The sequence below is a fragment of the Panthera tigris genome, chromosome D2, assembly GCF_018350195.1.
Source record: "Panthera tigris isolate Pti1 chromosome D2, P.tigris_Pti1_mat1.1, whole genome shotgun sequence".
Taxonomy (NCBI): domain Eukaryota; kingdom Metazoa; phylum Chordata; class Mammalia; order Carnivora; family Felidae; genus Panthera; species Panthera tigris.
The window spans coordinates 51,707,155-51,719,610 of record NC_056670.1 but is presented as its reverse complement, the minus strand read 5'-3'; the positions used below and the strand labels follow the sequence as shown (position 1 = coordinate 51,719,610).

General features: G+C 37.3%; 1 protein-coding gene across 7 annotated transcripts in view; it reads left to right on the top strand.

The window, feature by feature from the left end:
* Positions 1–12,456, top strand: part of CPEB3 (cytoplasmic polyadenylation element binding protein 3) — a 188,558-nt gene that overhangs the window by 107,635 nt on the left and 68,467 nt on the right. For all 7 annotated transcript variants that reach the window (XM_042961001.1, XM_042960999.1, XM_042961000.1 and 4 more), the window contains 2 exons: positions 3,733–3,900; positions 6,012–6,101. In XM_042961001.1, the coding sequence (XP_042816935.1) occupies positions 3,733–3,900; positions 6,012–6,101 (258 nt within the window). The remainder of the gene's footprint in view (positions 1–3,732; positions 3,901–6,011; positions 6,102–12,456) is intronic.

Sequence of the window (12,456 nt, the reverse complement as noted above, 5' to 3'; positions counted from 1 at the left end):
AAGAGAGTATTTGGGCAACAGGGAAACACCTTGTCCTTAGTGCCAGAGGCAAGGAGGAATGACCAGGAAATTCAAAGGAAGTCTTATGTGATTGGACGTTGGTGAACCAGAGGGAGGGAGGCAGCAACTGTGATATAGGAGATGACAGAGGCCTACAAAATTGACACTGATGTTTTTGTACTTTATCCAACACCAATGGAAGGTTTTAAGGATAAAGGTGAGTGCGGTTATGTGTTCAGACTAATATTTGAAAATGGTGACTTTGGCTGTTTTGTGGAGAAAGCATTGTAGGGTTCAAGATAGACATCAGTAGACTAAACAGGGTGCATTACAGACTCATTAAACTGTTAGTTCAGGGCAGAGATGATAGTGATCTGGACCCCCATGGCATTAGGACTGAAGATGGGAGAAGTGAATGGATTGATGAATTATTTCATAGCTTGAATTGATAGGATTTAGTGAGTGAGAGATTAGGTTTGGAGTATGAAAGGGAGATGTCAAGGAGGACTCCTAGATTTCTGGATTGAATTGGATGTGGAAAATAGTCATTTCTGTTGAGATTGCAGGGAATGCTAGAGGACCTAGTTTGGAGGGAAATACCAAAGCTGTTTTGAAAGTTCTTTCTCTATGGATTCTTGTTCTTTACCTTAGAAATTCCAAAGCCCACAAGATTCTGCTCAAGGTTGTCTTCCTATGAAATCACTTTAAAGGTCTCTCCCCATCCCATCTCCTGTAGGGCAGTAAATTGTGCTCTTGGTAAATTCTTCTCTTAGTACTTAATTCTCTGTTTTATAATTATGCATTTGCCTGTCTCTCACCAGACTTCTTTGTCAAGAACTTTCAAATAACTATCTTACTTGGTGATTCTAGAATATGGATAAATATTTCTTTGGGTGTTTTCCACTGAACTATATATATTTGAATGTTTCCTTTATCTTAAGTCCATGTTGATTAAGTTATTTTACTGTGGTGCTTTTCCCAACTGTTTGTATTCTAACGTGGATTGTGAATGTCTGGGAAGGGCATACAGTGTGCACTATTTATTTGTCTCCCCCCACCCCCACCCCCATCAGCCTTTGTTTTCTGAGCATTTAATGTTACTAGTGTTGAGGGTAAGAGGTAAGGATAGGAGTACTGTGTGGGAAATGCTGATTTGGGTATGTGCCTGTCACAGAGCAAGCATATAACTCTCTGAGTGTAGACTATGTGAAAAGCAAACCTAACAGTTGTGGGAGCACATCCCTGGATGTCTTTGAGAAGGTCATTTTGCCTGTAGTTCCTGCAAATCTATTTCTTTTACCCCCATTGATCAAAACAGACATCAAGGGATGAGAATTTACTGCCTATTGTTTGTTCCTGCCAGGCTAAGAAAGCTAGGTGACTGAGGTGACAAATTTTATTCTGTTTCTTTGTAGCTAATCTGGGAAGAGCTGAACAAAAAATTCTTAGGTCTTTTCATTTATTAACTCCCAACATCAAAATAGAGCCTTTCTTATACCACCTGGGTTGTTCATAAAATAAACAGAGTTATATTAGTAGCTATTTTTTTGTAAGAGAAATAAATGTCCAGTATTTTTGTAAGACTATTTATATTCTGTTTTAGAGAGTTGGCTGTAGTGACGCAGAATCTAGCTTTCAGGGAAATATAGACAGGATAGACTAAATGGGGAAGACACTGTTCTTTTTTTTGAAGAATGTATGAATTTATTTTAGAATTTTGAATTTATTCAAAAGTTCGAGAGCTCAAGAAGTTCATTTTTAGAGTGTAACCTAATGGAAAGTTTCACCAGGAACTCACTGACTCAAACAGGAAATATATTTGTTTTTAAACTTAGATTTTATTTTGTAATATTGGGTGGCATCATTGTGTTACATTTATTAACAGACTAACTGCTGGTATCTTTCTTATAGTCGTGTGAAATGGGTAGATGCCTTTTCTGTATAAACTCTACTTGGCCATAGAGTTAACAATGAAAATAATTTTTTTGAGTGATATAAAATATTGTTTAGGTTAGTAGGGTGGAGATGTCATAACCACATCTACATCTGTACTCCCACATCTTAATTTATGTGTTCTCATTTACGTGTTTCACCTGTTTTTTTTTAAATATATGAAATTTATTGTCAGATTGGTTTCCATACAACACCCAGTGCTCATCCCAACAGGTGCCCTCCTCAATACCCATCCCCCACCCCCCATCAGCCCTCAGTTTGTTCTCAGTTTTTAAGAGTCTCTTATGCTTTGGCTCTCTCCCACTCTTTTTTTTTTTCCCCCCTCCCCTCCCCCATGAGTTCCTGTTAAGTTTCTCAGGATCCACATAAGAGTGAACACATGTGGTATCTGTCTTTCTCTGTATGGCTTATTTCACTTAGCATAACACTCTCCAGTTCCATCCATGTTGCTACAAAGGGCCATATTTCGTTCTTTCTCATTGCCACATAGTACTCCATTGTGTATATAAACCACAATTTTTTTTTTTTAAATTGAAAGTATTTATTTCCATTTGTCCATATTTTTTGAAGCAAAACCACATGGTAAGCAATAGAATATTTTATTTTATTTTATTTTATTTTGTTTTCCAATATATGACATTTATTGTCAAATTGGTTTCCATACAACACCCAGTGCTCATCCCAAAAGGTGCCCTCCTCAATACCCATCCCCCACCCTCCCCTCCCTCCCACCCCCCATCAACCCTCAGTTTGTTCTCAGTTTTTAACAGTCTCTTATGCTTTGGCTCTCTCCCACTCTAACCTCTTTTTTTTTTTTTTTTTTTTTTCCCCTTCCCCTCCCCCATGGGTTTCTGTTAAGTTTCTCAGGATCCACATAAGAGTGAAACCATATGGTATCTGTCTTTCCCTGTATGGCTTATTTCACTTAGCATCACACTCTCCAGTTCCATCCACGTTGCTACAAAAGGCCATATTTCATTCTTTCTCATTGCCACGTAGTATTCCATTGTGTATATAAACCACAGTTTCTTTATCCATTCATCCGTTGATGGACATTTAGGCTCTTTCCGTAATTTGGCTATTGTTGAGAGTGCTGCTATAAACATTGGGGTACAAGTGCCCCTATGCATCAGTACTCCTGTATCCCTTGGGTAAATTCCTAGCAGTGCTACTGCTGGGTCATAGGGTAGATCTATTTTTAATTTTTTGAGGAACCTCCACACTGTTTTCCAGAGCGGTTTCACCTATTGTTAATGCAAATGCTTATTCCCAAATTGGATTAGCTTGAAATGACAGGGAAAATTCGATCATGTTTAGTCCTGCACTCAGAGAAGTTATCAACCTTTGTTGTCAGTTTAATATTCCCTCTGCTGTCAGGGACAGTCTGAACCTTTGAACAAATAAAAATATGTGAATAAAGACTACTTTTCTATTTATTTTAAGAAATGTCTGGGGAAAAGAAAAATAACTGCTGAATACTCTTAGCAGCAGTAATATGGACTGTTTTAAAAAGTAGTGATTTTTAGCAGCAAAAACAGCTCTAATTTTTTATTCTTCTCGCTATCAATCCAGTTATTTCCGTGCTGTACATACCTTTACACAAAAATGGTGGTATTATCTAGACCCTGTAATCTGCAGTCGCTTATCCTATTGTAAAAGTCACAGTTCAGGATACTTCTTTTATTTTTTGTATGATTCAGTCTACACTTTGGCTCCTAATAAAGCATCTCTTGTCCAAGAAAATAATTTTAACTGTGGAAACTTCCACGTTTGTTTCAGGTCGGTCTTCTCTCTTTCCCTTTGAAGATGCCTTCCTGGATGACAGTCATGGCGATCAATCCTTGTCATCTGGCTTAAGTTCTCCCACTCGCTGTCAAAATGGAGAACGAGTAGAACGTTACTCCAGAAAGGTGTTTGTTGGAGGCCTTCCTCCTGATATCGATGAAGGTATGACGCATTCATTAATGACTTTATAAAGGCCAGATTTGTTCTTCGTGTGATCTGACCCTGTCTCTCCTCTCCAAGCAGCTTTAGGACATTCATATTTTAGTGTTCAGAGGATGAAAATATATGATAGATGGGGAAGTAATAGATTGTGCACTTCAGGTCTGCTGTTCAAATGTGTGTATATATAGCAGTCTCCCAACAGTTTCTTGTTTTCTAGGCCTTCATTTGGGGATACGTTTTAAAATAATAATGAAAGTTAATATTTATGAAACTCTCCATAGGCCCATTATTGTGCTAAGCGCTTCACATTACATTATCTCATTTAATCCTTATAGCTATCCTATAAGGCATATCCTACCAACTCCATTTTATAGATAAGGAAAGAGGCTCAGAGAGAGACAGTTTGTCCAAGGTTGTGTAACTAATGGTGCACCTAGTGCTCAGAATTATTCTGATTCCGGTGCTTTTGCTCATATTTATCACACCATCCCATCTCATATTTTAATATATCGATTAGTAAAAAGCACCCTTTGCCTTTAAAAGAATGAAAACTAATTAGAATTTTTCTTAATATTTTTGAGATACCATCAATCCAAAAGTGAGTTTTCACTTATGCTCGAAGCCAGTCAGCACATAGTAGGTTGTCAGTAGATATTTGTTGACTGGACCAATGAAATGTAATTGTGACAGAATTAGCCTAAAGGAAAAAACAACTCTAGTTCTGGTAGGTTTTGGATCTGCTGTAAAAATATTGTTAAAACAATTGCTTTGTCAGTATTGTTGTAGCTATGGCATTTCTCTAATTTATCATGATTTTCTTTTTCGCGGTGATAAAGGAATAGTCTCTAAAAGTAATTTTATCTTAGGGGCACTCTGGGAGGCTCAGTTGGTTGGGCGTCTCGGGTCATGATCGTATGGTTCGTGGGATCCAGCCCCATGTGAGGCTCTACCACTTGTGTGCATGTGCACGTACTCTCTCTCACTCTCTCAAAATAAATAAACTTTTAAAAAATATTTTTAAAAAGTAAAAATAATTTTATTTTAGACTTATTTCTTTAAGGTTGTACAGAGCTGGAGACTCATTTTCCTCCAAATTATTTTTATACTGGTGTTAATCTCATCTATCAATTGGATTTTTTTAAAGACAAAGTTTAGATCATGGCTGAGAGAGTGGCAACTTAAATCTGAGTGTGGGCTAAGTTATAACCTTTTGCTTTGAGTCAGAAGTCAGAAGGAAAAGGTAAATTTATTGAGCTATAACGTTGGAAACATTTTCTTCATAGGATGTGTCATAGGTAAGTATGAGAGAAATAGATCATTGGTTTTAACTTTTTATCATCAAATAGAAGTACCTACTTTTTGCCCCTATTCCTCACCAAAAGAATTGTATCTATTTCTTTTTTTTTTTTTTTAAGTTTATTTATTTTGAGAGAGAGAGAGAGAGAATCAGTGGGAGAGAAGCTGAGAGAAGGGTACAGAGCATCCGAAGCAGGCTCTGTGCTGACAGCAGAGAGCCTGATGCAGGGCTCTAACTCACGAACTGTGAGATCATGACCTGAGCTGGAGTCAGATGCTTAACCGACTAAGCCACCCAGGTGCCCCAAAGAATTGTATCTATTTCTAAAATAATCTCAGAGAGTCATAATCTTAGATTACTAATAATCATAACCTAAGATTAATAATGTTAGATCTTTTAGAGTTTATTTTGCATAAGGGAAAGCACGTTTTAAATATTTTGTAATCTTTTGCTTTTGCCTTTGTTCTAAATACAGAACATTCCTATTTGTAGAGTCTTTTTTTTTTTTTTTTTTTACTTGACTGAGAGGTCACCTTAGTTAATGACAGATTTTTTTTCTTCCAAACTCTCTATGTCAAATTTACTGGCAGTGAAGAGCAATGAATTATAGTTAGAAACACATTTTGCATGGTTGAAAGTGAATAACCAAATGTACCCAGCAGACAATTGTATTTCACTTAGTAGGTTTGATTTCTGTAAAAATGCTTTAGAAATAGCTCTCAAAACGTTTTTTAAATAAAAAGACATGCTTTATGCCATTCTGTTTGCAATATTTTTTTTTCTCTTATGCTAAGATTCCTTTTTTGTTTTATAGATGAGATCACTGCCAGCTTTCGCAGGTTTGGACCTCTCGTTGTAGACTGGCCTCACAAAGCTGAAAGCAAGTCGTATTTTCCTCCTAAAGGTAATGCACTTAAAATGTCTCCACTGCCTGCCTGTTGGAGAGCTAGCATGACAGTTCAATAAAATTATGACAGCCTTTTAATTCTTGAAATAGCAGTTGGATTTTTTCCCCTAATTAAGAAAGTATTTTATTGTTGATCATCTTTTTGTGTCTTACTGTTTTCACTTGGAGACTGTTCCCCCCAGGAGCACACTCATTGTTTTAGGGCATCTATTTATTATATCAACGGTGAGATTTTGTGAGTCTTGTGTGAGTGAACCTTGTGCTAAGTTTTCATTATTTGAGAGGAAAAAAATCTAGGATTTTGAGCAATGTCAGTGAGTGGAGAGGGAAAGATTATTTAGAGTCAAATATTATTTGTATCCCAGTGTCCTCTGGTTTTATAGGTCTTATAAAACCCAAACTTTGAAAACCTAGTGGCTGAAAAATGACATTGTATGAAATTACCTTTATTCATGTCTGTCTTCGAAAAAAAATTTTTTTTAATGTTTATTAATTTTTGAGAGACAGAGACAGAGTGCAAGCAGGGGAGGGGCAGAGAGAGAGAGGGAGACACAGAATCAGAAACACGCTTAAGGCTCCAGGCTATCAGCACAGAGCCTGATGCGGGGCTCAAACTCCAAGCCCTGAGATCTTGACCTGAGCTGAAGTCAGACACTTAACCGACTGAGCCACCCAAGCACCCCTATTCATGTCTGTATTTTAAGTGACTTAGTGTGTTGAGGGGTAGAAGGCAAACTAGCAAAGAACTCTTCACGTGAACTCTTCCCTTATTTTTAGTAGGCTTTTTTGATAATTTACCAAGACCTGAAAATATATTACTTTGTTCATAGTCTGTAATTTCTGCAGAATTCAGGGAACTTTTCTAGTGATATTAGCTCTGGGTAAACTCCTAGAATTACATGGAATAGTGTTTGGGTTAAAAAGGAAGTTTTCTTCATCTGTAGCTATATTTCAAAGATGTATTTCATCTCCAAAGAATTGTTTTTTCGATATGTATTATTGTGTAACATTATTCCTTCAAGAAGATGGAGTCAAAATACTTATCTTTCCTGTGCTTTGTACAGGAATGAAATTATAGCTTAACCTGGGAAAGTTGGGTGGCTTCTTCTTATGTCTGGTTTATTAGGTTTCTTTGCCACCTATATTTCTCCTCATTCTCTCAACAACCTGTGAAAATATTTACTCACTAAATATAGGGCTGTTTACTTTTAACATTTCCTTTTTACTTCTCTTCAAGAATTTTTAAAGTTAAAAAAATAAGTTTCATATTAAGCAGAAAAGATAAAAATCGCCAGCTGATTATTCCATTGAAGGAATGTATTCACCACCTTGTGGTACATGTATAACACTGTAAAAACACATGTTTAAAACATGTTTCTAAGAGTGCTAATAATTCCTTGAATCAGAGTAGTGTTATTTCAGTGAACGGATGAGTTCACCACACTGTGCCGCAGGTAATATGCTCTGTAAAGTCACATGTATTAAAAAATATTCCTAAGAGTACCAGTTGCATTTGAGCATCAAGACAGTGTCATCTCAGTGAAAGAATGTGTTCACTACACTGTGGTACATGTAGCACGCTATCTAAAATTACATGTGTAAAAGATATTTCTAACAGTGCTAGTTGAAAAAAAATCATCATGCTGAGAAGGTATAAAAACACCTCTAGTATCAAAGGTGTCAGGTGATCTGATCATCATGAAAAATGAAGATAGGGGCGCCTGGGTGGCTCAGTCGGTTAAGCGTCCGACTTTGGCTCAGGTCATGATCTCACAGTTCGTAAGTTCAAGCCCCACACGGGGCTCTCCACTCTTAGCATAGAGCCCATTTCGGATTCTCTGTGTCCCTCTCTCTTTGCCCTTCCCCCACTCTCTCTTTCTCTCTCCCTCAAATATAAACAAAAATGAAGATAAACCTGTATAGTCATGTCCAAAGAAAATTATCCAAATCTATATCTGACATAATCACTGTATACATTTTATTAAATATCCTTCTGTTGTCTCTTTATGAACATAAACATTTATATGAAATTTTGCAATTACGTAAATGGGATCACGCTGTGCATGCTGTTTAATAACCTGCATTTTCCCCTCAGCAATGTCAACATCTTTCTGTAAGAGACCTACATTATCTTACTGACTTTATTTGATTTAATCCATCCTGTTAGTGGACACTTAAGTTGCTTCTAACTGTTTTGTCTCAGGGATCACACTTCAGTGAACATCCTTATGCCTTCATCTTTTTGTCCTTTATCATTACCTCTTAGGGTGAATTTCCAGAAGTGAGGTACATACTTTTTTAAACAGATTGCAAAGCTGCCCTTAAGGAAAGTCATATATGGGGGCGCCTGGGTGGCTCATTCGGTTGTGTCCGAGTTTGGCTCAGGTCATGATCTCACAGCTTGTGAGTTTGAGCCCCATATTGGGCTGTGTGCTGACAGCTTAGAGCCTGGAGCCTGCTTTGGATTCTGTGTCTTCCTCTCTCTCTGCCCCTCCTCTGTTCTCACACACACACACACACACACACACACTCACTCACTCTCTCTCTCTCTCTCTCTAAATAAGCGTTAAAAAGTTAAAAAAAAAAAAAAAGAAAAATCATATACGTTTATGTTCCCATCAATATTATCTGATTTGTAAAACTCAGTTTTATTGAATCTGAGGAAATGACTCTTTTTCAATCTTTGCCAATCTGATGGTTAAGATAACATCCCCCCCCCCCCTTTTGGGCATTCTTTTCTCCTTACTGGTCTTTGAATTTGTTTTACTTTTTTTGATTGACTTCTCATTTCTGTCTGGACTTTATGTTGGAGTAAGGCACAGGAAGCGATCCAGTTGTATTTTTCCTGGTAGCATGCCAATCATCTCAATAGTCATTTATTGACTAATACATTTTTTTCTCATTGATTTGAAGCATTAGAAATAAGTGTTGATTGAAACATTATCTCTCTCTCTCTTTTTTTTTTTTTTTTTAAGTTTTTCATTTTGAGAGAGAGAGAAAGTATGAGCTGGGGAAGGGCAGAGAGAGAATCCCAAGCAGGCTCCATGCTGTCAGCTCAGAGCCCAACATGAAGCTTGAACTCCCCGACTGTGAGATCATGACCTGAGCTGAAATCAAGAGCCAGACACTTAACCAGCTGAGCTACCCAGATACTCCTTGGAAGGCTCTCTCTTCTCTTTTTCAGTGGAATGCATTAAGTTTTTCTGGAATCACTCTGTCCAGTGTGATAGTCACTAGCCACATGTAGCTAATGAGGGCTTGAAATAGGACTAATTTGAATTGAGACATGCTATAAGTGTAAAATATACACTGGGTTTTGAAGACTTAGTTTTATAAAAAAAAAAAAAGTAAAAGATCTCATTAGCAATTTTGTTTTCATGTTAGAATAAGTTTTTGATATATTGGGTTAAATAAAAAATATTAAAGTGAACTTCGCCAGTTTCTTTTTACCTTTTAAATGTAGATATTAGAAATTTTTGTTTTCTATTTTAAAGTTTATTTTGAGAGAGAGAGAGAGAGAGAGTGTGTGTGTGTGAGAGAGAGAGAGAGAGTGTGTGTGTGAGAGAGAGAGAGAGAGAGAGTGTGTGTGAGAGAGAGAGAGAGAGAGAGAGAGAGTGTGTGTGAGAGAGAGAGAGAGAGAGAGAGAGTGTGTGTGAGAGAGAGAGAGAGAGAGAGTGGAGGAAGGGGTGAGAGAATGGAAGAGAGAGAATCCCAAGCAAGCTCTGTGCTAACAGCCCAACTCGGGGCTTGAACCCATGAACCGTGAGTTCATGACCTGAACTGAAATCAGGAGTCAGACGTTTAACTGATTGAGCCACCCAGGAGACCCTAGAAACAAAATTTGGTTTTAATTAATTAATTTATTAATTACACCCAAGTTAGCATATAGTGCAACAATGATTTCATGAGTGGATTCCTTAATACCTCTTACCCATTTAGCCCATCTCCCCTCCAGCAACCCTCTGTTTGTTCTCTGTATTTAAGAGTCTCTTATGTTTTTTCTCTTTCCCTGTTTTTATATTATTTTTGCTTCCCTTCCATTATGTTCATCTGTTTTGTATCTTAAATTCCTTATATGTGTGAAGTCATATGATATTATTTGTCTTTCTCTGGCTAATTTCGCTTAGCCTAATACCCTCTAGTTCCATCCACGTAGTTGCAAATGGCAAGATTTCATTCTTTTTGAGTGCCGAGCATACTCTATTGTATATATATATACCACATCTTCTTTATCCATTCATCCATTGGTGGACATTTGAGCTCTTTCCATACTTTAGCTTTTGTCGACAGTACTGCCTTAAACATTGGGGTGCCTGTGCCCCTTTGAAACAGCACACCTGTATCCCTTGGATAAATACCTAGTAGTGCAATTGCTGGGTCGTAGGGTAGTTCTATTTTTAACTTTTTGAGGAACCTCATACTATTTTCCAGAGTGGCTGCACCAGCTTGCATTCCCACCAGCAGTGCAAAAGAGATCCTCTTTCTCCGCATCCTCGGCAACATCCGTTGGTGCCTGAGTTTTTAATTTTAGTCATTCTGACTGGTGTGAGGTGATATCTCATTGTAGTTTCGATTTGTATTTCCCTGATGATGACTGATGTTGAGCATTTTTTCATGTGTCTGTGAGCCATCTGGATGTCTTCTTTGGAGAAGTGTCTATTCATGTCTTTTGTCCATTTCTTCACTGGATTGTTTGTTTTTTTGGGTGTTGAGTTTGATAAGTTCTTTATAGATTTTGGATACTAACCCTTTATCTGATATGTTGTTTGCAAATACCTTCTCCCATTCTGTCGGTTGCCTTTTAGTTTTGCTGATTGTTTCCTTTGCTGTGCAGAAGAAGCTTTTTATTTTGATGAGGTCCCAGTAGTTCATTTTTGCTTTTATTTCCCTTGCCTTTGGAGACATGTTGAGTAAGAAATTGCTGGGGCCGAGGTCAAAGAGGTTTTTGCTTGCTTTCTCCTCTAGCATTTTGATGTCTTCCTGTCTTACATTTAGGTCTTTAATCCATTTTGAGTTTCTTTTTGTGTATGGTGTAAGAAAGTGGTCCAGGTCCATTTTTCTGTATGTTGCTGTCCAGTTTTCCCAGCACCATTTGCTGAAGAGACCATCTTTATTCCATTGGATATTCTTTCCTGCTTTGTCAAAGCCATGTGTTGGCCATATGTTTGTGGGTGCCCCTAGAAAATTTTAAATTACATATGCAACTCATATTTCTATTGGAAATCACCTCCCTAAAACAAGGATCAGTAAACTACCTGTTTTTATATGGCCTGTAAGCTAAGGATGGTTTTTATGTTTTTAAGGGTTATAAAAACACACATGCAAGAATATGTAGCAGAGACCATATGTGGTCCTCAAATCCCTTTGAAGAAAGTTTGTTGACTCCTGCTCTAAAATAGTTTAGGGAGCTACTCATTTCGCTTCTGAGACGTCCAGTGACAAAAGAGGCAGCCTATATATTTTAAAGGAAGTCTGTATAGATATTAAATTTTGCTTTTCAGCTGAGTCAAATGCTTCCCTGAAATCTTTACCTACTGGTTAATTGTGTGCCATAAAGTAAAATATACTTGGTCCTTTAAGTACCAAGTCATTATTGTACCATTTGTCTCTTGGTACTTAAAGGACTATGAGTTTCTCTTTAAGTCTTCTCTTTTGAAAGATAAATATTTTCACTTCTCTCAGTAATACCTTATGTCTAGTGGTTTCTGTATCACCATTTTTCTCATCTGCCTTTTTTGTATATGTGTCATGTTTACAGTATCCTACTTAAATTTGTTATGGAGAATTGAAGAGAGAACATTTGGGTTGGTCTGGGCAGTACAAAGTTTAGTAGTTTTATTAATTCCATGGTTTTTGATGCTATTCCTGTATAATAGCATATTAATAAAGAACTATGGAACATTAAATCTGGTGCCTTTATTCTACACCAGAGGTTGAGTGTTGAGATAGGCTGGTGACATCTAGGGGTCTCCCAATTCTGATCTGCAAGCTTGCATAGCAGATTGCCTTTCATGTGATTAGGGGTTAGGAAGACAAATAATTATTATACTGTTGGCTCCTGTTGTATTTTGCTTTCAGCTAAAATCTGAAAGTTGACCTGTTTTGAGAGGACCTAAAGAAATTTGATGTTATTCCAAGATTGAAGTAACTTTGAGAATCCATGTCCGTTACTTTGAATGTTGGGAACATCTAAGGAGTTCACCCCTACTATTCTTTTTTTTTTTTTAATGTATGTTTATATTTATTTTGAGAGACAGTACTAGTGGGGGTGGGACAGAGAGAATCTCAAGCAGGTTCTGCACTGTCAGAGCAGAGCCTGATGCAGGGCTTGATCCCATGGACTGTGAGATCA